This window comes from Tursiops truncatus, chromosome 2, assembly GCF_011762595.2.
Source record: "Tursiops truncatus isolate mTurTru1 chromosome 2, mTurTru1.mat.Y, whole genome shotgun sequence".
NCBI lineage: Eukaryota > Metazoa > Chordata > Mammalia > Artiodactyla > Delphinidae > Tursiops > Tursiops truncatus.
In genome coordinates, this window is record NC_047035.1 from 101,519,440 (window position 1) to 101,542,902 (window position 23,463).

Consider the following 23,463-nt stretch of genomic DNA (forward strand, 5'->3'; position numbering starts at 1 on the left):
CGGAGCCTGTGCTCCGCAACGGGAGAGGCCACAACAGTGAGAGGCCCGCATACCGCAAAAAAAAAAAAAAAAAAAAGACCCAGAAAAACTGGGATAATACTATCAATAAAGATTATGAGGACTCTATGAGAAAGTTTATTTAAATTAGAATATAGGAAGAGTGATCAATAAATGTTACCTAAGACAGGAGAGAACAAGAAATAAAAATATAGAAGGACTACAATGCATTGAACAAGAGATTGAATCAAAAAGTTTATTTGTAACGTTCTAGGTTAGTTGCAGTGAGGGATAAACCATAAGAAATAGTACTTCTATTTTAAATGAAAACATAATATGTCTAGTATGGATTAAATTTCAGGTTTAACCATGTCAAATCAGTTAATAAGAGCACTTTACCACTCTTAACATTTCTGTTTACAAAGACCTGAGAGGTGGTAAGGATTGTTTTATAGTTGTAGCTTTTGATAACACCACCAATATTATAACAATAAAGCAAAAATATAATTATACTCCAGTGCACAAAACATCTATTGGGTTGGCCAAAAGGTTCGTTTTTTTCTGTAAGATGGCTGTAGTAGCACTTAGTTGTCTTTAACTTCATTCATAATAATTTTGTTAGATTGTATGTGACATCTATCATATCCACGTGCATTTGAAAAAAGACATCAAATTTGGTGTATTTTTGTGTAGCCATTTTAATATTGAAGACGGAAGAAAAAAAGCAACATTTTCAGCATATTATGCTTTATTATTTCAAGAAAGGTAAAAATGCAACCGAAATGCAAAAAAAGATTTGTGTAGTGTCTGGAGAAGTGCTGTGACTGATCAAACGTGTCAAAAGTGGTTTGCGGGGCTGAGCCCGGCGCGCCGCGCTCGAGTGGCCGTTCCTCCGCCAACGGGTGGCGAGGGCCCCGGGAGCGCGGACGCCGGGCGCGCCGGCCATGGCTCCCTGGGCGGGGGCCGAACTCTTGGCGCTGAATCCACTGCGTGCCGTGTGGCTCACGCTGGCCACGGCCTTCCTGCTGACCCTACTGCTGCAGCTCGTGCCGTCCGGCCTGCTTCCGGGCTGCGCGCTCTTCCAGGACCTGATCCGCTGTGGAAAAACCAAGGAAGGCGGGCCGTCGCGACCGGCCGCCTGTCGGGTCTTTGATGTCCCCAAGAGGTATTTTTCTCACTTCTATATCATCTCAGTGCTGTGGAATGGCTTCCTGCTTTGGAGCCTTACTCAGTCTCTGTTTGTGGGAGCACCTTTTCCAAACTGGCTTCATCATTTACTCAGAATTCTTGGGGCTGCGCAATTCCGAGGGGGTGAGCTCGCGCTGTCTGCGTTCTTAGTACTAGTGTTTCTGTGGCTACACAGCCTACGAAGACTCTTCGAGTGCTTCTATGTCAGTGTCTTCTTCAAGGCCATGATTCACGTCGTGCAGTACTGTTTTGGACTTGTCTACTATGTCCTTGTTGGCCTAACCGTGTTGAGCCAAGTGCCAATGGACGGCAGGAATGTCTATGTGATAGGGAAAAATCTCTTGATGTAAGCTCGGCGGTTCCATATCCTCGGAATGATGATGTTCATCTGGTCGTCTGTCCATCAGTATAAGTGTCATGTCATTCTCGGCAATCTCAGGAAAAATAAAGCAGGAGTGGTCATTCACTGTAACCACCGAATCCCTTTTGGAGACTGGTTTGAATACGTTTCTTCCCCTAACTACCTGGCAGAGCTGATGATCTACATTTCCATGGCTGTCGCCTTTGGTTTCCACAACTTAACTTGGTGGCTCGTGGTAACATATGTCTTCTTCAACCAGGCCCTGTCTGCTTTCCTCAGCCACAAATTCTACAAAAGCAAATTCGTCTCCTACCCGAAGCACAGGAAAGCTTTCCTACCATTTCTGTTTTAAGATAATCTCAGTTATGAGGAATGCACACCAGGTGACAGTTCCAATTCCCAAGGACAACGAAGTCTAGAGACCAAAGTGCAATTTCTGTAGAACTGTTTAAAACTCTCTGGTCCATTTCTGTTACCAGAAGTCTTCAGTGCATGAGCAAAGCAATACCACTCAAGAAAATGAGTCTTGGGACTTCCTTGGCAGTCCAATGGTTAAGGCTCCACACTTCCACTGCAGGGGGCATGGGTTCGATCCCTGGTTGGGGAACTAAGATCTCACTTGCTGCTCAGCGTGGCAAAATAAATAAAATTTTTTTAAACAATGGAAGAAATCGAGTCCTCAGGGAAGAAATACTTCTGGCAGACCTGGGAGTGCTATGTCTGCTTTCTAAGATGCTTTATAAAAGCAACCAAATGCTAAAAAGTAGATGAGGCTTTTCCAAGCTGCTTCAGAAACAGACTAATCAAGAATATACAAACAGCTTCAAACAAACACACACACAGTGGAAGAGATAAGGTCATCTGTGGCTTTGTTTTTGCTACAGACAAATTAACTAGACTACACAATAAGCAATATAGAAGATGCTCAGTAACTGCTTGTTGCAGATCAGTCAAAGCTGAATAGCCTTTGAAAATAACAACAATGTATAATTTCACACCAATGGATTCTGGGAAAAGTGAGTTGATTGAAGTTAGCTTATACTTATTACCACAAAGATTTCCAGCTATGTAACCATCAATAGTCATTTCCCCCTCAAATCATAGCCTAACAAAGTTTGAAACCTTATTTTATTTAATATTTTTTTGACATCCCTTTCTAGGGAGTACCTTAAAAGTGTAAGCATCTGAAATAAAATATTTTTATATTTATGCATAAAAAAAGTGGTTTGCAAAGTTTGGTGCTGGAGATTTCTTGCTGGATTATGCTCTTTGGTCGGGTAGACCAGTTGAAGTCAATAGCAATCAAATCGAGACATTAATTGAGAACAATCAACGTTATACCATGTGGGAGATAGCAGACATACTCAAAATATACAAATCAAGCGTTGAAAATCATTTGCATATGTTCATCGATTTGATGTTTGGGTTAAGGGAAAAAAACCTTCTTGACCGCATTTCCACATGTGATTCTCTACTTAAATGTAATGAAAACGTTCCGTTTTTAAAACAAAATGTGACGGGTGATGAGAAGTGGATACCGTACAGGGACTTCCCTGGTGGCGCAGTGGTTAAGAATCCACCTGCCAATGCAGGGGACACGGGTTCGGGCCCTGATCTGGGAAGATCCCACATGCTGCGGCGCAACTAAGCCCGTGAGCCACAACTACTGAGCCCACGTGCCGCAACTACTGAAGCCCACGCACCTAGAGCCTGAGCTCTGCAACATGAGAAGCCACCGCAATGAGGAGCCTGTGCACCGCAACGAAGAGTAGCTCCCACTCGCCACAACTAGAGAAAGCCCACGTGCAGCAACGAAGACCAAACGCAGCCATAAATAAATTAATTAATTAATTAAAAAAAAAAGTGGATACCGTACAATAATGTGGAATGGAAGAGATCATGGGCAAGTGAAATGAACCACCACCAACCACACCAAAGGCCGGTGTTCATCCAAAGAAGGTGATGGTGTGTATATGGTCGGATTGGAAGGGAGTCCTCTATCATGAGCTCCTTCCAGAAAACCAAACGATTAATTCCAACAAGTACTGCTTCCAGTTAGACCAATCGAAAGCAGCACTCGATGAAAAGCATCCAGAATTAGTCAACAGAAAACGCAGAATCTTCCATCAGGATAATGCAAGACTGCATGTTTCTTTGATGACCAGGCAAAAACTGTTAACAGATTGGCTGGGAAGTTCTGATTCATCCACTGTATTCACCAGAATTGCACCTTCAGATTTCCATTTATTTTGGTCTTTACAATATTCTCTTAATGGAAAAAATTTCAACTGCCTGGAAGACTGTAAAAGGCACCTGGAACAGTTCTTTGCTCAAAAAGATAACACGTTTTGGGAAGATGGAATTACGAAGTTGCCTGAAAAATGGCAGAAGATAGTGGAACAAAGGGGTGAATACGTTGTTCAATAAAGTTCTAGGTGAAAATGAAAAAAGTGTCTTTTATTTTTACTTAAAAACCAGGCACTTTTTGGCCAACCCAATACTTTCCCTTCCCAATACTTCTTCACTGAATATCTAATTTTTAGTTATAGGACAATGGATACACTAACATCTTCCCATGCCACGTAGTAGCTGCAATTATTTGTTTTACTAAAGAGCAGGTTTAGAAATATTAGATCAAGGGAAGGAATTTAATTCAGATCACTTCATTTAAGGGTCATTAGTACCCCAGTAACAGAGAGAGAAACCATTTTTTAGAGTAGAGCAGGAGTGATGGGAAAACTTGCTCAAACTGTTAGATGGAGCCTATCATCAGAAGTCATTTCACTACCTTTACTGTGGGCCTTGGACCCTTTCCTTTCCTCTCTCCTTTCCCATTCCTCTCACTTTGTCTTTCCTCTTTTCTGGTCTTAACGCGAGCCTCTCACCCTGCTGCCCAAGGCTGGATCACACTTGTCTTTCTCATTTTAAAATCTTTTGCTCATCATAAGATAATTTATTCGACGAATATTTATTGAGCCCGATCACAACCCACACGAAACAATGTGCTAGGTGCCGGCAACACAATGGAGAGCTTACATGAATCACGAGTCACACAAATTGCATTTATCATTTTTTTCCCCCTCTCCTAGGAATCTTAGCTTCTGAATAAACACCACAATTTCCATTCCTTAAGCACACGTTTGAGTCTCAACCACCTAACACAGTGCAGCCCTAAACCAACCAGAGGCGCCTGTTCCCCAACCCAGGCAGGCCAACCCTACCTAAACTCGAACGCGAAATTTCCGGAAGAGAAATAATGGTCAGAAATGGCATTTCCAGGGTGTTCCTTAGTACCAACTTCCGCCCACCCAGTACAAACGTAGACATCCGTAATCCGTAGACACCCGTTGACATCCTCGTCAAAATTCAGACAAGGCGTCCTACGTCTGCTTTCCCAACGAGGTATTTCATTTTTGTTTATTTTAGGGCCGAGATTTTTAAAAAGACAGTAGGCAGGAAAAATACCGGTTGTTATGACAACCAAACGGGTCTGGATAATTCAGCCAATCAGCCTACGGGAATGTCTCCTACTTAGCCAATGGGAAGAGGGCGCCGTACGTAGGGCCGCCCAATGGGGGCGCGAGCGGCGCGGTATTTGAATCCTGGAACTCGGCGACTTCACGAAGATTCCCAGCGGTGCGGGCTCGGAGGGCAGTCCTAACGGCGCCGGGGAAGCTAGTGCTCTCTGTTTCCAGTCCGCGTCCCTCCCTGGGCCGGGCTGCCACTCTTGCCTGTCCCGTCCCTCATGGCGCTGCTCCGACGCCCGACGGTGAGTGGGCCGGCGACCCCCAGCGCAGGCCTGGGCCCCGGCCGCGCAGCGCCCTCGGCCGCCTCGCTTCTCTCTCTCCTCTGCTCCGAGCTTCTTCGTCCCAACCTGCGCCGCTTTCCCCTTCTTGCGGGCGGCCCGGGCCCTGCGGCCTGTCCTATCCGCTCCGGCCGGCTTCTCCCCGCCTCGCTTCCGCTCCTCCGGGTCCCGGCTCCTGGCCTGGCCGTCCCTGCGCTGGGGTGGGGGAAGTGTGGGAAAGCGCCTCGGGGGTGGCAGTTGTCAAGTGAGCCCCCGGAGCACTGGGCCTAGGACGCGGCGAGCGATCCCCGAGGGCGCTTTGTTGTTAGAGAGTTACAGCTTCTTGGGGTTTCCTTCCTCTCTTCTCAAACTCCTTGCCAGCTAAGGGATCGTGGTGAGGGTAGGGAGATGGACTGAAGAAATTCCGCAGCCTGTGAAGTGTTCTAATGTTTGATCAAGCAACAGCTGTGGTTGTTTTTCAGGTGTTTTCACTTCTCTTTTATTAGTTTCCTATTTATTTCTGCACACGAAGTGTTACAAGGCTAAGTTCACTAATGTATGCGTTTGTCCCTTTAAAAAAGTAATTTCTTTACTCAAGTGCAATAGAGATTTTGCATATAATTTGGAGCAATATGGCAGACTGAGAGAAGGGTCCAAATTCATTTATTTCGTCTTTGCAAAAAACAAAGTGTTAATGGTATTTTGGATTTTTTTCTGTGGGTTTGAATTGTACCTGGATCTACTTTTTTCTTTGCTGAAAAATAGAGGGCACTGACACACCTGAGGTCCATTCTCCTGGCTGTAGGGTTGTTAAAAGCTGGGGATTTCCCCTTCCAGATGGCTTAATTTAGATTACCAGGCTTCAACCCATAAGAATTGAACTTTGAAACACTTTTTAAACATCTCAGGAACTGCTGGAAAAATTGAACAGTGTGACTTTTGAGAATCCTAATAATAATAAGTTGATTACACTCGGTATTTAATTGTAACCCTTTTATGAACCTGAGTCAAATTGATAAGTAATTTTTGTCTAATCTATCCCATCGGGTGCTTTCATAGTCAAATTCTGTCTATTCAGGTAAGGCTTGAGTTTTTCCCTGCCCCTCTGTCTATCCTGGTAGGTCCATTCAAACCCCCTGTTGGGAAATTTTTTAAGATTAAGACCCCCCCCCCAATTTTCAGGGATAGTACATGCTGGTTTTTTTCTCATGAAATGTTTATCACATATAATCAAATAAACTTTTTTGTGTGAATTGTTTTTACTAACAAGTTTTGTTTCTAAGGACATTCTGTCTAAAGCAGGTTAAGGTCAACTAACAATTTTTTTTTTTTCGGTATGTGGGCCTCTCACTGCCGTGGCCTCTCCCATTGCGGAGCACAGGTTCCAGACGCGCAGGCTCAGCGGCCATGGCTCACGGGCCCAGCCGCTCCGCGGGATGTGGGATCTTCCTGGACCCGGGCACGAACCCGTGTCCCCTGCATTGGCAGGCGGACTCTCAACCACTGCGCCACCAGGGAAGCCCAACTAACAATTTTTATTTCATACAATTCAAACTTTCAATTTGAGATAAAACTATTTTACCCACGAAAACTATTTTCTTTCTAAATATTCCTAATAAAATAGAGAGTACATGCTATGGCATCCTCATGGCTAAAAAGCTGTATCTCTAAAGATCTTGTCTACCTGAGTACTTCTTATTTCTAGCATGGCATAAGAATCAAAGCTAGTTTAGGTTTTAAACATCTGGTTTTTAAACAGCTTTTTTTTTTTTTAAAGCAGAAACCACACTTTAAAAAAAAATTTTTTTATTTAGTTTATTTATTTATTTTTGGCTGCGTTGGGTCTTCATTGCTGTGCGTGGCATTTCTCTAGTTGTGCCGAGCGGGGGCTACTCTTCATTGCGGTGCGCAGGCTTCTCGTTGCGGTGGCTTCTCTTGTTGTGGAGCACGGGCTCTAGGCGCGCAGGCTTCAGTAGTTGTGCTCCGCGGGCTCTAGAGCGCAGGCTCGGTAGTTGTGGCGCATGGGCTTAGTTGCTCCGCGGCATGTGGGATCTTCCCGGACCAGGGCTCGGACCCGTGTCCCCTGCATTGGCAGGCGGATTCTTAACCACTGTGCCACCTGGGAAGCCCAAAACAGCTTTTTAGTATTGTGTCTTAATTGCACTTGTTACTCTTCTCTGTCAAGGAAATTTTTTAAATAGATGCCATTAATATCCAGGGATCTCTGACAAATGATGTGGGTACCATATGAGAAATGATCACTTATCTGTGAAGCTCTTAGTGGGATTTTTTAAAAATAGATAAGGTGGAGTGATTTGCCTAATTTAGAGTGATGTTATAAATCACAAATAGCATTTTTAGACTTCCTAAAATGTACCTTTTCCCTCTCGCAGATAGATCTCAGCATATTCACCTTTCCTGAATCAATTCTGACACTAGCAAAGTATTGTAAATGATCTCAACTCTTCAGTAATTTTTTTCCTTTTTTTTTTTAGGTGTCCACTGATTTGGAGAATACTGACACGGGAGTTAATTCTAAACCTAAAAGCCATGTGACTATCAGGCGGGCAGTTTTAGAAGAAATTGGAAATCGAGTTACAATCAGAGCCACACAAGTAACTAAGGTAACAACTGTGAGAACTGTACCTGCACACCCTAGGCTGATTCTGTAGAGCACTGAGGGGCAACACTAGGCCCTCTTGCCCTATTCACATTTCTTTTCCCTTTTAGAAAGCTCAGAACACTAAAGTACCTGTTCCACCCACCAAAACAACAAATGTCAACAAGCACCTGAAACCTACTGCTTCTGTGAAACCAGTGCAGATGGAAGTGTTGGCTCCAAAGGTAGGAAGTTCTGAATTTACAAACATACTTAACGAAGTAGGCTGTTTGGGGCTAGGATATAAGGGTACCTTTACTGTCAGTGCAACTTTTTTTTTTTTTTTTTTTTTTTTGCGGTACGCGGGCCTCTCACTGTTGTGGTCTCTCCCGTTGCGGAGCACAGGCTCCGGACGCGCAGGCTCAGCGGCCATGGCTCCCGGGCCCAGCGGCTCCGCGGCATGTGGGATCTTCCTGGATTGGGGCATGAACCCGTGTCCCCTGCATCGGCAGGCGGACTCTCAACCACTGCGCCACCAGGGAAGCCCCTCAGTGCAACTTTTGAAGAACAGTGATAGCTAGAGCTCTACTTTAAAACAACAGTGTAGAAAATGAACATACACATCTTTTCAGTGATGGTACCTTAATATAATATTATGACCTTGAATAACAAAGTTAACTACCTTAATACCCAAATAAATTTAGTGATCTCAGAGGAAAATTTGGTAGGTTTTATTAAAATAACTCACTATAAGAATGAATTTGTCCATGAAGATGGTGGAAGCTTACAATTCTGAGACCTTCACTCATGGAAGAACAAAGTAATGCCAAACTTCTGTGTTGATAGATTGTAGTCTCCGTGACTGGGTAGCTCAACTGAAGTTAGAATGCTAATGGACCCACTGGCCTGTTCATCTTCCACCATGTTCTAGTTCATGCATGCTCTCATTCATAGATTACACACATTCATATAATTACAATGAAGCAAGCACTGTTGTAGGTGCTGAGAATACAACAATGACCACTTCACACTTTCTAGCTCAAAATATTTATATATTATTGTATGTTTGAAATTAAAAACATTGAATATGTTTGAGAAACAGGTGAGTACTTACTATACACATCCAATTGTGTTAAGGCTGATAAAGAGACATCTTGCCTTGAGGAGACTTATCCAGAAGGGGCATCTGTACCCGAAAATTAGATATATAATCCGAGGGCATGCTGCTAGGTGCCCATGGGCAATGGATGACTGAATGCAGGGTGCATCTAAAGGAGGGAGAGAATCTTGAGGGATGGAGTGGTCTGGGGAAACTTCCTGGAGTAAGTGGGATTTTTAAGGATAGGAAGAAGCTGATAGGAAGGGGCACCTTTTGGGGGAACAAAGCAGCAATAGGAATCAAGGCACCAAAAAGGGAATAGGCCTATAAATTATGTCCTTTGGGGCAAAGAGTCAGCAAGTCTAAATTGGGTCAGATGGTTTGTGTGAGGAAACAGGAAAAAAGTTGGGAAGAAGGTTGCAGCTGGATTTGAAGGCCTTGGAATTTGGATTTTATCCCATTAGGCAGTGAGGAACCTGTGGAATGTTTTGAGGAGGAGAGACCTGATGTAAGCAGTGCAGGGTGGCCATGGAAGGGACGTTAATTAGGTGGTACTGCGGTTTTCTAAGCAAGGGCTGATGGATGTCTTGAACGAGCCCATATCTCCCCTAAGTGGACATCCACATACCAGTATCTATACGGGTGCTAAGAAACAACCTCAAATGTGTTGGGATGTACCAGAACTCCTTTCAGACACATCATCCTGTATTCAGAAGGAATTCTTTGGCTATGTTGCTTGGAGTGGAGGAGTGAGAAGCTTAAGCACTTGAGTATTTAAGGAACCATTTATGGAATAAATTAATAAAATATAGGAAATTCAGGAGATTGAGGTAGCTTTGGGGAAGGTGTCTCATTTGGATTTAGACTTGTTGAGGTAACAGAGAGACAGCCAATGGGAAATGCATTTGGAAATGGGCCAGCAATATCTGAAGGAGAGGGCTCCAGCCATTCACAGGTATTTGCAGAAGCTTATTATCATGCAATTTTTGGAGAAAACTGTTTTTTGCTGACTCATGAGGCTTTGGCAGACTGAGTAGTTTGAAGGAAGGAAGAAGGCTTTTTACTAGCCTCTTGTTTGGTGGGTACTGGGGAAACAAGGTGAGTGAACCACTGACTGTCCCCAGGAAGCTCCCAGTCAAGTCGAGAATGTCAGAGTGAAAGCATGCACTATAATACCCTGTAGCAGAGGTAGATGCAAGCTTAGGAGATGTACTGGGGAGTGGCAGCTAGAAATTCTGATGAGGTTTTAGATTTACAGATTTGATTGAAACACTAAATTTGGTGATAGTCATTATTCAACTATAAGAATCTTTTATGGGCTAACTTTCCCTAAAACAAAAACTATATATAAAAGAAAACGAGCACAATTATTCATATTTTAAAAAAAATAGGGTGCCTTTTATTTTTAATTACACAAGAAACATGCATAAATAAGCAAGACAATACAGAAATAGAGTACATAGAATAAAGGGTCAGTTCATTTTAACTATTCTCCCTACCCCCAAAATTCCACTCCACTGCATTCCCTAAAGCCAATCATGGTAACTGATTTTGCCTTTCCACAACTGAGTATGCTTTTGTACACACGTGTACACAGTCATTGCTATAAATCATGAACTGTTTGGAATCAACAGTTTTTCTTGGAGTCCTTCCTCATTGCACTTAACTGACATTGTTTATCTATTATAAATTTAGTAAATAAAGGAATTTTGTGTTTTACCAAAACTTGTGTAAATACCTATATATTTGCATATTCATATTAATCCGTTCTCTTAACAGACCCGACTCATTAAATGTTGGTGCTAGGAGAACTTTAGTAGCCTTTACTCACAGTCTACCCATCCTTTACCAAAGAGCAGGTTCTCAAGTTCAGCAAAATCTGACAGCTTTATTGTTTTTATTACTACTTTTCAGTTGTCTCTGACAATCCACAGGGCTCATTCATTAATCTAATTTGAAGGTTTTTGTTCTAGAACCACTTTTGTAGTGGGTAACTAGCTGATGCATTTTTTTACCTTTGCATGCAGCAGACTCTGGACAGGATTGCACAGTTGGCCCACAGGGCTTAGGCTATAATCTGTACAGGAAAGCGGGATCTTAGAAAGGATTTCAGAATAATTAGATTATGTTGGAGTCCAAAAGGAATGCTTTCAATAAATTCTAAATTAAGGCCCAGAGCAATTATCCTTGTCTCATCCTGGTGGCCTTGGATATGGCTAAACTCAGATATACTTCTGCGTAGACACAGGTAAACATTTCAAGCTGCTAAGGCAGTCTGAAGCACATGAAGATAACCTCTGCCTTCTTAGGCTTTCTGGTACTGATTGCCCTCCCTGGGGAGAGTGATGATGCTTATTCTTAAAAAAGGTAAGCTTAAACTGAAGCTACATGGGCTTATTAAAATGCACATCTGATTCTAATTACTCTTGCTCAGTTTCTTCAGTGGGGTCACTTACATTCAAATAAAATCTAAACTCCTTAGCTAAGTTTTGCTCACCTTCCCAGCCCATTTCTGTCACCTCACGCACTACCTTCTGCCGTCCCAAATCAACATGCAGTTCCCAGACTTGCCTTTTTTTAAAGATGTCACTTTTTTTTGTTGTTGTTGGGGATAGGAGTTTATTAATTAATTAATTTATTTTTGCTGTGTTGGGTCTTCGTTTCTGTGCAAGGGCTTTCTCTAGTTGTGGCAAGTGGGGCCCACTTCATCGCAGTGCGCGGGTCTCACTATCACGGCCTCTCTTGTTGCAGAGCACAGGCTCCAGACGCGCAGGCTCAGTAGTTGTGGCCCACGGGCCCAGTTGCTCCGCGGCATGTGGGATCTTCCCAGACCAGGGCTCGAACCTGTGTCCCCTGCATTGGCAGGCAGATTGTCAACCACTGCGCCACCAGGGAAGCCCCCAGACTTGCCTTTATTTCTTGGCTTCCCCTGGGATTTTGTGCTTGTGTACCTTTGCCTACTCATTTTCCTTGAGGTCCTATCGTCTCTGGTAACCTCACTACGTTTCTCCCTGGTACCCCAGGTAGCTCTTCTTATTCCTTCTAACAGTTCTTAAATTCTTGAGTAGATGAGGTATACCTGTATACCTCTTGCTCACCTAGCCCTTCCTCAGTTTAAGACCTTTGGTTTAAGAGGGAAGGGCATGTTTTGAATTGCTACCTACCTATCTATCTATCTATCTATATATATAGTTACTGTTTTCTTCTTCTCTAAGACTGGAAACTATAATCATTGAGCTTTAATGTAAATTAAAATTGTTTATTATACTGCCTTCTCTTTCCTTCTGTATTTTATTACTTTAATACATATTCTTATAGCCTTGCAGTCCTAGGCTATACTTTGAGAAGTACCTCTTATTCTTTAAAAAAGTAATTGTTTATGCTTCATTACTAAATGCTTGTTTAAACTTCATAAAATTTTAATTTGTGTGATTTTTATAAATAATCACCCAGTCAGCATAAGAAAATAAAGTACTGGGTGTATACTTGCTCAGTCTTTGCTTCCTCCTTCTGTTTTATTCATAGGCTGGAATGTGCTTTCCTGCTTTTGTGTTGCCAATTTCTCAATTTAGAATAAATTGGTTCATGAGAAGAAAACATTACACTTGCACAAGAGGCTACTGCTAAAGTGAACTATCAGCTCTAGGAATCTCTGAACCCAGGTGTCTAACTTTCTTTCACTCAGTAAATATTTGCCGTGTCAGGGATGACATAGGTATTTGAGATACCTTAGTGGACAAAATCAGTTTGAATAAATGTAAGGTTATAAAGCTTACATTCTGGTAGAGGTAGACAGAAAATAATACACATCATATATAAATAAACTCTATAGTATATTAGGAGGTTATCGATTCTTTGGGGAAAAACACAGTAAAAGAGATGAAACATATGTGTGGGGGGAATAGAAGGCAGATGGTAATTTTAAATAGGACAGACCTAATTGAGAAGATAACACTTAAGCAAAACTTGAAGAAGGTGAGGGAATAATCCATGTGGATACAGGGACAAGAGGCTTCTGGGAAGAGGGAGACTGCTTGAGGTGAGGGAGACCTGCCCAGGAGGCTGGAGAGAAGCAAACCCGGGCCCCCTGCACTGGGAGCGTGGAGTCTTAACCACTGTGCCACCAGGGAAGTCCCCTAGAGTGTTTTTTTTAACATTTTTATTGGAGTATAATTGCTTTACAATGGTGTGTTAGTTTCTGCTTTATAACAAAGTGAATTAGTTATACATATATCCCCATATCTCCTCCCTCTTGCATCTCCCTCCCTCCCACCCCCTAGAGTGGTTTTAAACAGGGGAGTATATCTCCAAAAACTTCATCCCCTACATCTTGAATTATTCACCTCTTACTCTGAAATGTATTTGTTTTGGCTTTATCATTTATAAAAATGCATATGATACTTTTAAACCAGTTGGCCCTGCTTGTATTTGTGATCAAGGCTACTCCCAAGGTAGTGATACATACACTTTCATTTGTGGGTGTAGGGTCCCTCTCCCACACCTGTGGATATCTCCATGAAGGAAGAGAACCTCTGCCAAGCTTTCTCTGATGCCTTGCTCTGCAAAATTGAGGATATTGATACTGAAGACTGGGAGAACCCTCAGCTCTGCAGTGACTATGTTAAGGATATCTATCAGTATCTAAGGCAGCTTGAGGTGAGTGGGCCTTTGTGTTTTGGTTGTACAGCAGTGTGGAATTTACCACATAGCTGGGAAGGAAATGAGGTCAGCTTTTTTTCTTAACTTATTTTTTTTAATTTATTTTATTTAATTAATTAATTTATTTTTGGCTGCATTGGGCCTGCTGTGCACGGGCTTTCTCTAGTTGCAGCAAGCAGGGGCTACTCTTCGTTGCAGTGCGCGGGCTTCTCATTGCAGTGGCTTCTCTTGTTGCAGAGCATGGGCTCTAGGTGTGTGGGCTTCAGTAGTTGTGGCACGCGGGCTCAGTAGTTGTGGCTCGCAGGCTCTAGAGCACAGGCTCAGTAGTTGTGGCTCACGGGCTTAGTTGCTTCGCGGCATGTGGGATCTTCCTGGACCAGGGCTCAAACCTGTGTCCCATGCACTGGGAGGTGGATTCTTAGCCACTGCGCCGCCAGGGAGGTCCCTAAAATTTATTTTTCATTGAAGTATAGTTGAATTACAGTGTTGTGTTAATTACTGCTGTATAGCAAAGTGACTCAGTTATAGATATATGTATTCTTTTTGATACTCTTTTACATTATGGTTTATCACAGGATATTGAATATAGTTCCTTGTGCTACAGTAGGACCTTGTTGTTTATCGAGGTCTGCTTTTTAAACTTTTAACTCCACCTACAGGTTCTACAATCCATAAATCCACATTTTTTAGATGGAAGAGAGATAAATGGACGCATGCGTGCCATCCTGGTGGATTGGCTGGTGCAAGTCCACTCCAAGTTTAGGCTGCTGCAGGAAACTCTGTACATGTGCGTCGCCATCATGGACCGATTTTTACAGGTAAGGGACTTCGTGCAGCTCAGTGAACTTTGCATTTATGCACTGCCAAGGTGTGGTGCCTCTGAAGAAAAAACCAAAAGCCAATTAGATGCCAAAGAACTTCAAGTGCTAGAAAAGGAAGTAGTCCAAGTGTGTCAAACCTCTGGTGATGCTGACCAATGCTGGGCATTTCTGTTAGGTCAGCCTGCTGAAAAGTGCTCAGGGGAGATGCTGCCTTGCCGCAATCATTCATCGGAGGAGATAAACCATCAGATGGTCTGAAAGTCCATCTGAAGCCTGTGGTGCCTTTGGAGGCTGGTTCTCCAGGCCCACTTGCACAGTTTCCATAGTTCAGTACTCTTTGGTGTTAAGCTTCCTCATCTGAAAAATGAGAGTTTGGCTAGAGGACTTAACAGTTTCCAGCCGGCTGTGGCATTGAATCGGTGTAGAAGAGGCAGGAGGCAGACTTTTTACAAGGGGTTGGAGGTATGTGTGGGGAGTGTACTCAGTGTGAGGTCTAAAGTAAAGAGGGAGGTAAGAAATTAAGCCGAGAAGCGTAGTGATCATCAAAATATTTCTCAACTGGTAATGTAAGAACACTGAGCAGTTAGAAGAAATGCCAGACATTAACCACTGGTGCGTTGTCTACCAAATGGGTAGCCCTTCAGATAAGGCTTTATGTATTTAAAGTCAACATTTATAATACAGGTGTAGGTCAAGCCCAAACCATACAGTAATAATTGTGTTGATAAGACTGACCCTGAGATACTGCAAAATGCTAAGTAATCATAGAGTCATTAGTTTTTTGTTTTGTTTTGTTTTGTCTTTGTGGTACGCGGGCCTCTCACTACTGTGGCCTCTCCCGTTGCGGAGCACAGGCTCCGGATGCGCAGGCTCAGCAGCCGTGGCTCACGGGCCCAGCCGCTCTGCGGCATGTGGGATGTTCCCGGACCGGGGCACGAACCCGTGTCCCCTGCATCGTCAGGCGAACTCTCAACCACCGTGCCACCAGGGAAGCCCGAGTCAGTGGTTTTTATTATACAATCCTCACTGGATACGAAAGCACTGTTATATTTTTGGTAGATTTTCAATATTGAGAGTTGAAGCAAAAAAACACAAATTCCTAGTTTAAAAAGAAAAGAAAGTTAAGGGAAACACTTATCCTCTAGGCTGAGATTTTCTCTGACCCTGAAGCATCTTTGGAAGGTTCTTCAGGCTGAATAATGAGTGTACTTTTGGTGAGGATTAAGGAGACACTTAAGGTACTTCCTCAGCCCTAGTCATCCATTAAATTCCTGCTTTTTTGCTTGGCCTCATCCTGATTCAGACCATGCTGAGTGCCATATTGGGGCTTCCCCAGACACTCAAGCCAGGATGATGGGGGTGGAGCAGTGCCTGGGAGCTTGGTTGTCAGTCAGCAATTGACTGATCTTGGGCTGATGTCTGCATCTTTTCTCAGTCCATCTATTTCTAAGTGGGGTAAAAAATATGTACTTCCTAGGTTTTTTGTGAGGATTCGATGAGATGATTGTTTGAATCTTAGCACTGTGCCTGGCACATAGCAAGCACTCCATGATAGACGGCACCTGCGAGCCATGGTGGTGCCTGTGATCAACACTCAGCTTCCTGTGCCCTTAAGAGGGGTGTGAGCAGAGACAACGTGCTCTTCTTCAGGACTTGGTTTCCTCTTACTTTCTTCCACCCAGAGCCCCCATCCTCTTGTTAGTTAAGACTTTTGACACACTCTTCTTCAATTAGGTTCAGCCAGTCTCTCGTAAGAAGCTTCAACTGGTTGGGATTACAGCTCTGCTCTTGGCTTCCAAGTATGAGGAGATGTTTTCTCCAAATATTGAAGACTTCGTTTACATCACAGACAATGCTTACACCAGTTCTCAGATTCGAGAAATGGAAACTCTAATTTTGAAGGAACTGAAATTTGAGTTGGGTCGACCTTTACCACTACATTTCTTAAGGCGGGCATCAAAAGCCGGAGAGGTAAGTGCCTCCAATTCCATAGGAGACTTTATTTTGCTGTTTGTTGTCTCATCCCAGAAACACTGACCCAATTAAAGGAAAACTCATGAATTTATAGGATGCATCTTTTAGATAAGTCCTAACACTTATCAGTTCTTTTATTTTTAATTTTTTATTAAAGTAGAGTTACAGTGTTGTGTTAAATACTGCTGTACAGCAAAGTGACTTTTTTTTTTGAGCCCTATTTCTTTTTTTTAATTATTTTTAAAAATTGAAGTGTAGTTGATTTACAGTGTATTAGTTTCTGGTGTACAGCAAAGTGACTCAGTCATACATATATACATTCTTCTTCATATTCTTTTCCATGATGATTTATTACAGGATATTGAATATAGTTCCCTGTGCTATACAGTAGGACCTTGTTGTTTATCATTCTACATGTAATAATTTGCATCTGCTAGTCTCAAACTCCCAATACTTCCCTCCCCCCTCCCCCTCCCCCTTGGCAACCACAAGTCTCTACTCTATGTCTGTGAGTCTGTTTCTGTTTTATAGATAAGTTCATTTGTGTCACGTTTTAGATTCCACATGTAAGTGGTATCATATGTTTGTCTTTCTGACTTACTTTGCTTAGTATGATAATATCTAGGTCCATCCATGTAGCTGCAAATTTCATTCTTTTTTATGGCCGAGTAATATTCCATTGTATATATGTACCACATCTTCTTTATCCATTCATCTGTTGATGGACATTTAGGTTGTTTCCATGTCTTGGTAATTGTAAATAGTTGAGCTCTATTTCTTAAGGGAAGAGAGTTAAAGGGCTGAACATTGACATATGAATTCGTTTCTGAGGACTGCCATAACACAGTACCCCAAACTGGGTGGCTTACAATAGAAATATATTGTTTCTCAGTTCTGGAGGCTAAAATCTGAAATCAAGGTCTTGGCAGTGCTGGTTCCTTTTGAGGGCTGTGAAAGAAGGATCTGTTCTAGGCCCTGGGCCTTTTCACATGGTCTTCTCCTCATGTGTCTCTTTTTCTTCACGTGGCATTTTTTTTTTTTTTTTTTTTACATCTTAATTGGAGCATAATTGCTTTACAATGGTGTGTTAGTTTCTGCTTTATAACAAAGTGAATCAGTTATACATATACATATGTTCCCATATCTCTAGATGCAAGAGGGAAGAGATATGGGAACTTATCAGTTCTTAAAAGACTTCATGTTCTGTGTTTGTAACATACTGTGGAATAGAGCAGTGCCTGGGAAGGAAAAGTGAGTGAAGTGGATTTGAGTTCCTAGATCTTTGTTTTTTAGAGTTTCTAGATCTTCACCCAGAATTTTGCAAGAGAGTCATAACAGCCATGCTTCTTACCATCTGTTCTTTCATAGGTTGATGTTGAACAGCACACTTTAGCCAAATACTTGATGGAACTGACTCTCATTGACTACGACATGGTGCATTATCACCCTTCTAAGGTGGCAGCAGCCGCTTCCTGCCTGTCCCAGAAGGTTCTAGGCCATGGAAAATGGGTAAGTGTTGAATTTAAGAAGAAATTAATTAGCTGTATTTTAGGGACTCTAGACACAAAAGGCGTTAGCATTTGTCACACACTATCCTTGAAGCAGTTGCTAAAAGGCCACAGGCTTAAAAGAGCTGCTTGGAATGATGCAGGCGTAACCTAGGTGACAACACCATGGTACGCAAACATATTACAGAGTCGTAAAGAATGAGGAAGGCCACTAAGAACTGATACGCTAAGATTTCTGGGATATTTTGTTAAGTGAAACAAGCAAGTTGTCAAGCACATAAGACAAAACAGGGCCAAGGCCTGACCTGGTTTACCCGGTAAAGATGAAATGAGCCACTTTGAGGTTCATAAAATTAGCCAGGGATGTCACCTGCCTGGGTTCTTGTTTCACACACCAAAAAGGATAACAGTGAAACAAAAGGGGCCACTGGCTGCAGTGCGAGTCAGAGGATCGCTTCTGTGGATGGGCCCATTCTGCACTGCCACTAAGCAGTTTTAGAGTCTGTATCTGTAGCCCACAAGCAGCAGAGCAAACACCCCAGCAGAGCCCAGGAGGTGATAAGGAGTGGTCTCATTACAGCCTCCTACCCAGAAGAGATAGGGAAGTGAGTGGGAGACGGCTTGGAGGCGGCCCCCTCGCCTGCTACCCCATCATGTTCCAGGAGGATCACAAAGCACTTTGCCAGGACAGATCAATGTGGTTCAGGCCTTTGTCTGCATGGCCTATGTGGTGGATATGTGTAAGAATGCCAGGGCATCGTGGTGGACCTTTTCCTCTACACAGTATGTAGAGTTTACATTTTATGTAAGAAAGAATGGGAGTAAGAGAGAGAGGATATGTATCTGTGCTTATGTATTTGCTAATTTTTCAAAAAATACAAGAAGAATAGACCAGAAACTAATGAAGATGGATACCTCAGGGTAGGTATCAGGGTAGAAGGTTGAGGATAGGAGCAGAACTTCTGGTTGTAATTTTTTATTAACTTGTATACAGTGTAATGTAACTTTTTTGACTTTTGAACAATATGAATGTTCTATGCAAACCCGAAACTGGAATTAAGCAAAAACAATGTCACTATATATTCAAAGTGGTAACAGATCAGAGGGAAGAATTAATTCCCGTAACTGTTGAACACAGCACTCCGACTGTGCATTTTTAGTGGGATGTGAAATTAAAACAAAGGACCAAAAAAGGTAACATACTTAAAGTTTACTTAAGAGGTTTACTAGTCTGTTTCTAGGTTAATAGTGGTCTGTTATTATAATCCTGGAACTATTTTTATTGTAGGATAAAGCAAAGATTCGTGTATTAAGGACTAAAATTTTCACTGTAAGAAGATAAAATATTGTTAACAATTAAAAACAAAGGAAAACCCTATAATATTCAGTCTGTTTTAGAAAGATCAATAAATTCATAATGAAAGGCCCAGAAACAATGACAACCCAGTAGCAATGAAGATACCTAGTGCTCACATCTTGCATACTCAGTGCCATGACATACTCGGAACTAGGGCTCCTTCAAGAAATAGCTGATTTCAGGGCTGTGGCAGGGGAAGTACAAGATGAGCCTAGATCAGTTTGTAACAGGTAGCAAGCAAATTCTCAGAGATCAATGGGGTCACATCAAAAGGACATAGAAACTGGCTTGAAAGGGCTCCTTCTGACTAAAGTTGAGCATTAAAAAGAATTGTGACAGTAATAGATTATAATGCATTAAAAAATGCATGAGCCCATAATGATAAGAAAGGAAGGAAGGGAGGGAGGGACTTAAAAAAAAATCAGTAGAATGCCAGCTAATTAAAGTAGAAACAGTGGTAGAGATAGAAATCCACTATTTTTAAACCCCTAGTGTAACGATTGATTCAAGCAAGGATCGTCAATTGATGCTTATAGCATTAAGTAAAATAACTTGGGCAAACAAGATTCACATTGTTCTCAAAATATCACCCCACAGATGTGTAGTATTTTTTGTGGTACGCGGGCCTCTCACTGTTGGTGGCCTCTCCCGTTGCGGAGCACAGGCTCCGGACGCGCAGGCTCAGCGGCCATGGCTCACGGGCCCATTCGCTCCGCGGCATCCTCCCGGACCGGGGCACGAACCCACGTCCCCTTGCATCGGCAGGCGGACCTTCAACCACTGTGCCACCAGGGAAGCCCGATGTGTAGTATTTCTGAAGAAAAACTGTACCTTTGTGATGGAGACATCTGGCGGTTACTACCTTGACCCAGTGATTGAGCTTGGTATCACCAGTGGTGAGACTACCTGACTTTACCTGCCTTCTGGTGTAATAGGAAGTATGCATTATCGCCTAAATAGAATTCATGTCCAAAATGTTGGACATGAATCCAGTCATCATGAAACACAGACAAATCCAGAATGAGACGTTCTCAAAGTAACTGACCTGGATCCTTCAAAAAAATCAATGTCATTTAAAGCCAAGAAAATGGGAGTTTTAAAGACTAAAGACAACAACAACCAAATGTACTGTCTGTACCTTGATTGGACCCTGGATGTAAAAAGAAAAATCTATAAAAGATATTTTTGCAACAATTGCAGAAATTTGAATATCGACTATATATTAGATGATATTATGGAACTGTTGATGTTTCTTATGTGATAAAGGTATTGTAGCTAGGGAGGAAAATACTTTTTAGGAGATGCTTTAGGAGAAACATTTAGAAGTGATGTGTCATGGCGTCTGCAACTCACTTTCAAATGGTCCAGATGTTTGATGGCTTCAAAAATCTCACACAACTTTTGCTGAACCATTTGAAAGCGAGTTGCAGACACCATGAGTGAGAGAGAAAAAGAGAAAGAGGAGAGAAAAAGTGGCAAAATATTAAGAACTGATGAATCTGCACAAAGAATATACAGATGTTCATTATCTTATTCTTTCAGTTTTTCTATAGATTTGAAAATTTTTGATATAAAAATTGAAGGCAAAAAGGCCACTGGTAACATCTATGGCACATGCTCTTGGTACCAATGGCTTATTTTCGCCAAATTACTCTAAGAGGTGCTTCCTTGGCCCTAAACCTATTAACTATAGGCCTCCCTGTTTCCTGGCAATTGATTTCAAAATACCAGTGGTTGTGCATTACATCAGGATTCACTCCTGCTTAGTTCTTTTTTCCTTTAAACTGTTTTAGGATTAAGGTTATATCGTGGTTTATTTTCCCAATTATATTATGCATTTGAAAGGGGTGTGTTTTAGCTTTTAGAATTTTATCACAAATCTGAAATAAAGTCAGGTTACATATCTTCATACAAAGTAAGTCATGTTATCAACCAACAGCTGTCCTTTTGCTTGAATTTTGGTCTCTGGGAGGCTGGGCCACGAGGCTGGGTGTAGATGCTTCTCTGAGTGCTCTGTGTTCTCTAGTGCTTAACTACACAGGGCCCGACAGGAGAGTGCTGCTGGGAGGTCTTCGTTCTTCTGGGTTTGGTAGCTTAGATTGCTGCTTACGGGCCAGTTTATTTCTTAATCCTGAACCCCTTTCCCTGACCGACAATACAGATGTCTGTGCTCTCGAGCTCCCTACCAGCCACTGCCAGGCAGGGCTTTAACGAGGGGACTGAGATGTGCTAGACCCCGATCTCTGTAAACCCTTTGTTGGGTTTGTTTATACTCTGCCTCACTTTCCTTCCCCTTTCAGTGTGGTGACAGAGGCAAGCATGAAAGCTTTGTTACTTGAAGTACCCTACTTACATATACAACCTTCTTTAAAACATCATTATTTGGGACCCTCTCCATTTGATTTAGCTGAGAGCTATGTAACGTCTTAATTTAGTCCTGCTCCGAGCCAGAGTCATCCTGCATTTACTGGCTGCTTTGCTGGTACCATGGTAGTGGTTGGGGCTGAGACTGACTTTCCAGCAGGTAAGAATATTTTTTATAGCTTTTACGTAAGTAATGTCAGCATGTGTAAGATGTGCTCTCCTAAAGAAGTGGAGGCTTTATCTTGCTTCTTCTGTTTGCGTTGTGTTCCAGAACTTAAAGCAGCAGTATTACACTGGATACACAGAGAACGAAGTATTGGAAGTCATGCAGCACATGGCCAAAAATGTAGTGAAAGTAAATGAAAAGTTAACGAAATTCATCGTAAGTACTCTTTCCTAAGCTGTTCAAAGCGCTGGATTATGGGTTTGGGGTATGAGAGGATGTATGTGTGTTTGCATTTTCATGTAAATATTTTGGCATGTGTGAGAGTCTGTTTTAGCACAAACTCTTTATATTTTTCTAGTACAGCTGGGGATGGAGCATACGCACAAATCCCAAGAACTGACTTTCTTTAAAATAAGGTAGATAGGCTCGCTATGTCCAGGCCCAAGCAGCTGTTCAATGTATTATCCATGCTTGACCCGGCATCCTGGGTAGGGTGCACAGCAAGCAGGGAAGGCTGGCCGGCATGCAGGAGTCCAGCTTAAGTGGCCCTGTGGAAGGCTTGGGTGTTCGGGTGACATCATTCAGGGCCTTTGTCCAGCACCTTTTAGGACAATGACTGAGAGGCACCTGAACAGCCAGCATGGTGAAGCAGTCCATTCAGGAAGCATCCTGGCAGCTTGGAGTCTGTCTCTGTGTGGCCGAGCTGAGAGGAGAAACCAGAGGAGAGGGTGTGCTGTCCTGTGCTTGTGTGAGGCCAAATATCAGAGCTCACCACGGGTCTGACAGAGAGCAAGGCATTTGTACCAAGTGTCCTCACGGCCTGATTTGCTTCCTTACTTGTAGTTTCAGCATTATTTAGCACACCGTGGAAGTGTCATGTTTTCAGTCCTGAGAGTATCATCTGGGATCTAAGCACTAGTTGCCACTCACTTTTATGGCCAGTTACTGCTCCCAGTGCTGGCAAATCCGTTATGTCCTGATGGCACTTAGGTATGATGAACACAGCTCCCACCTCCCACCCCTCTGGGAGCTCATGAGAGAAAGCCTGCTCTTTGGACCTTGAAACCATCACCTGTGCTACCAGCTGGGTTTTATCCACCACTAGGCATGGCAGGAAATTGTCAAGCACAACACATCATGCCCTAGAGCACTTGCTGGCTTCAGTGATTTGGCATCATCATACCCTTTGAAGACTGTGGGTCTGGCCCTTTGATACTTGTAAATTAGACTAGGAATAAGGTGTGAGTTTGGGGGTGGCGGGGCGGTGGTGCTCCTGATGTGTGCTTAATCACAGATGACTTCTGCAGGCCATCAAGAATAAGTATGCCAGCAGCAAACTCCTGAAGATCAGCACGACTCCCCAGCTGAACTCAAAAACCATCCAAGAGCTTGCCTCACCTCTGCTGGGACGGTCCTAGGCTGCCGAGGCCCTCAGGGAAGAGTGCTTCGTCTGTGCACTTTGTCTTGCTGATTTGGAACTCCTGACTTTATATATAGTCCTCTGGTCTATTTCATGAAACCTTTTCTCAGACTGATTTTCTAAATGTATATTGAGGAAAAATAAAGCTGTTGATTTTCTTAAGGTA

At 42.7% G+C, this 23,463-nt stretch overlaps 2 protein-coding genes across 2 annotated transcripts; both read left to right on the forward strand.

The window, feature by feature from the left end:
* Positions 1 to 926: 926 nt before the first annotated feature.
* On the forward strand, positions 927 to 2,634 carry LOC117311100 (polyprenal reductase-like). Its single transcript, XM_033851744.2, is given in 1 exon segment — positions 927 to 2,634. A coding segment is annotated over 1 exon segment (957 nt). The 5' UTR covers positions 927 to 941; the 3' UTR covers positions 1,899 to 2,634.
* A 2,526-nt stretch (positions 2,635 to 5,160) lies between these two features.
* Positions 5,161 to 23,463, forward strand: CCNB2 (cyclin B2). Its single transcript, XM_019947354.3, has 9 exons — positions 5,161 to 5,315; positions 7,826 to 7,954; positions 8,061 to 8,174; positions 13,514 to 13,684; positions 14,347 to 14,505; positions 16,243 to 16,479; positions 17,851 to 17,991; positions 21,983 to 22,093; positions 23,185 to 23,463. Exons 1-9 carry the CDS (start codon positions 5,292 to 5,294, stop codon positions 23,293 to 23,295), a joined length of 1,197 nt encoding a protein of 398 aa, XP_019802913.1. The 5' UTR covers positions 5,161 to 5,291; the 3' UTR covers positions 23,296 to 23,463.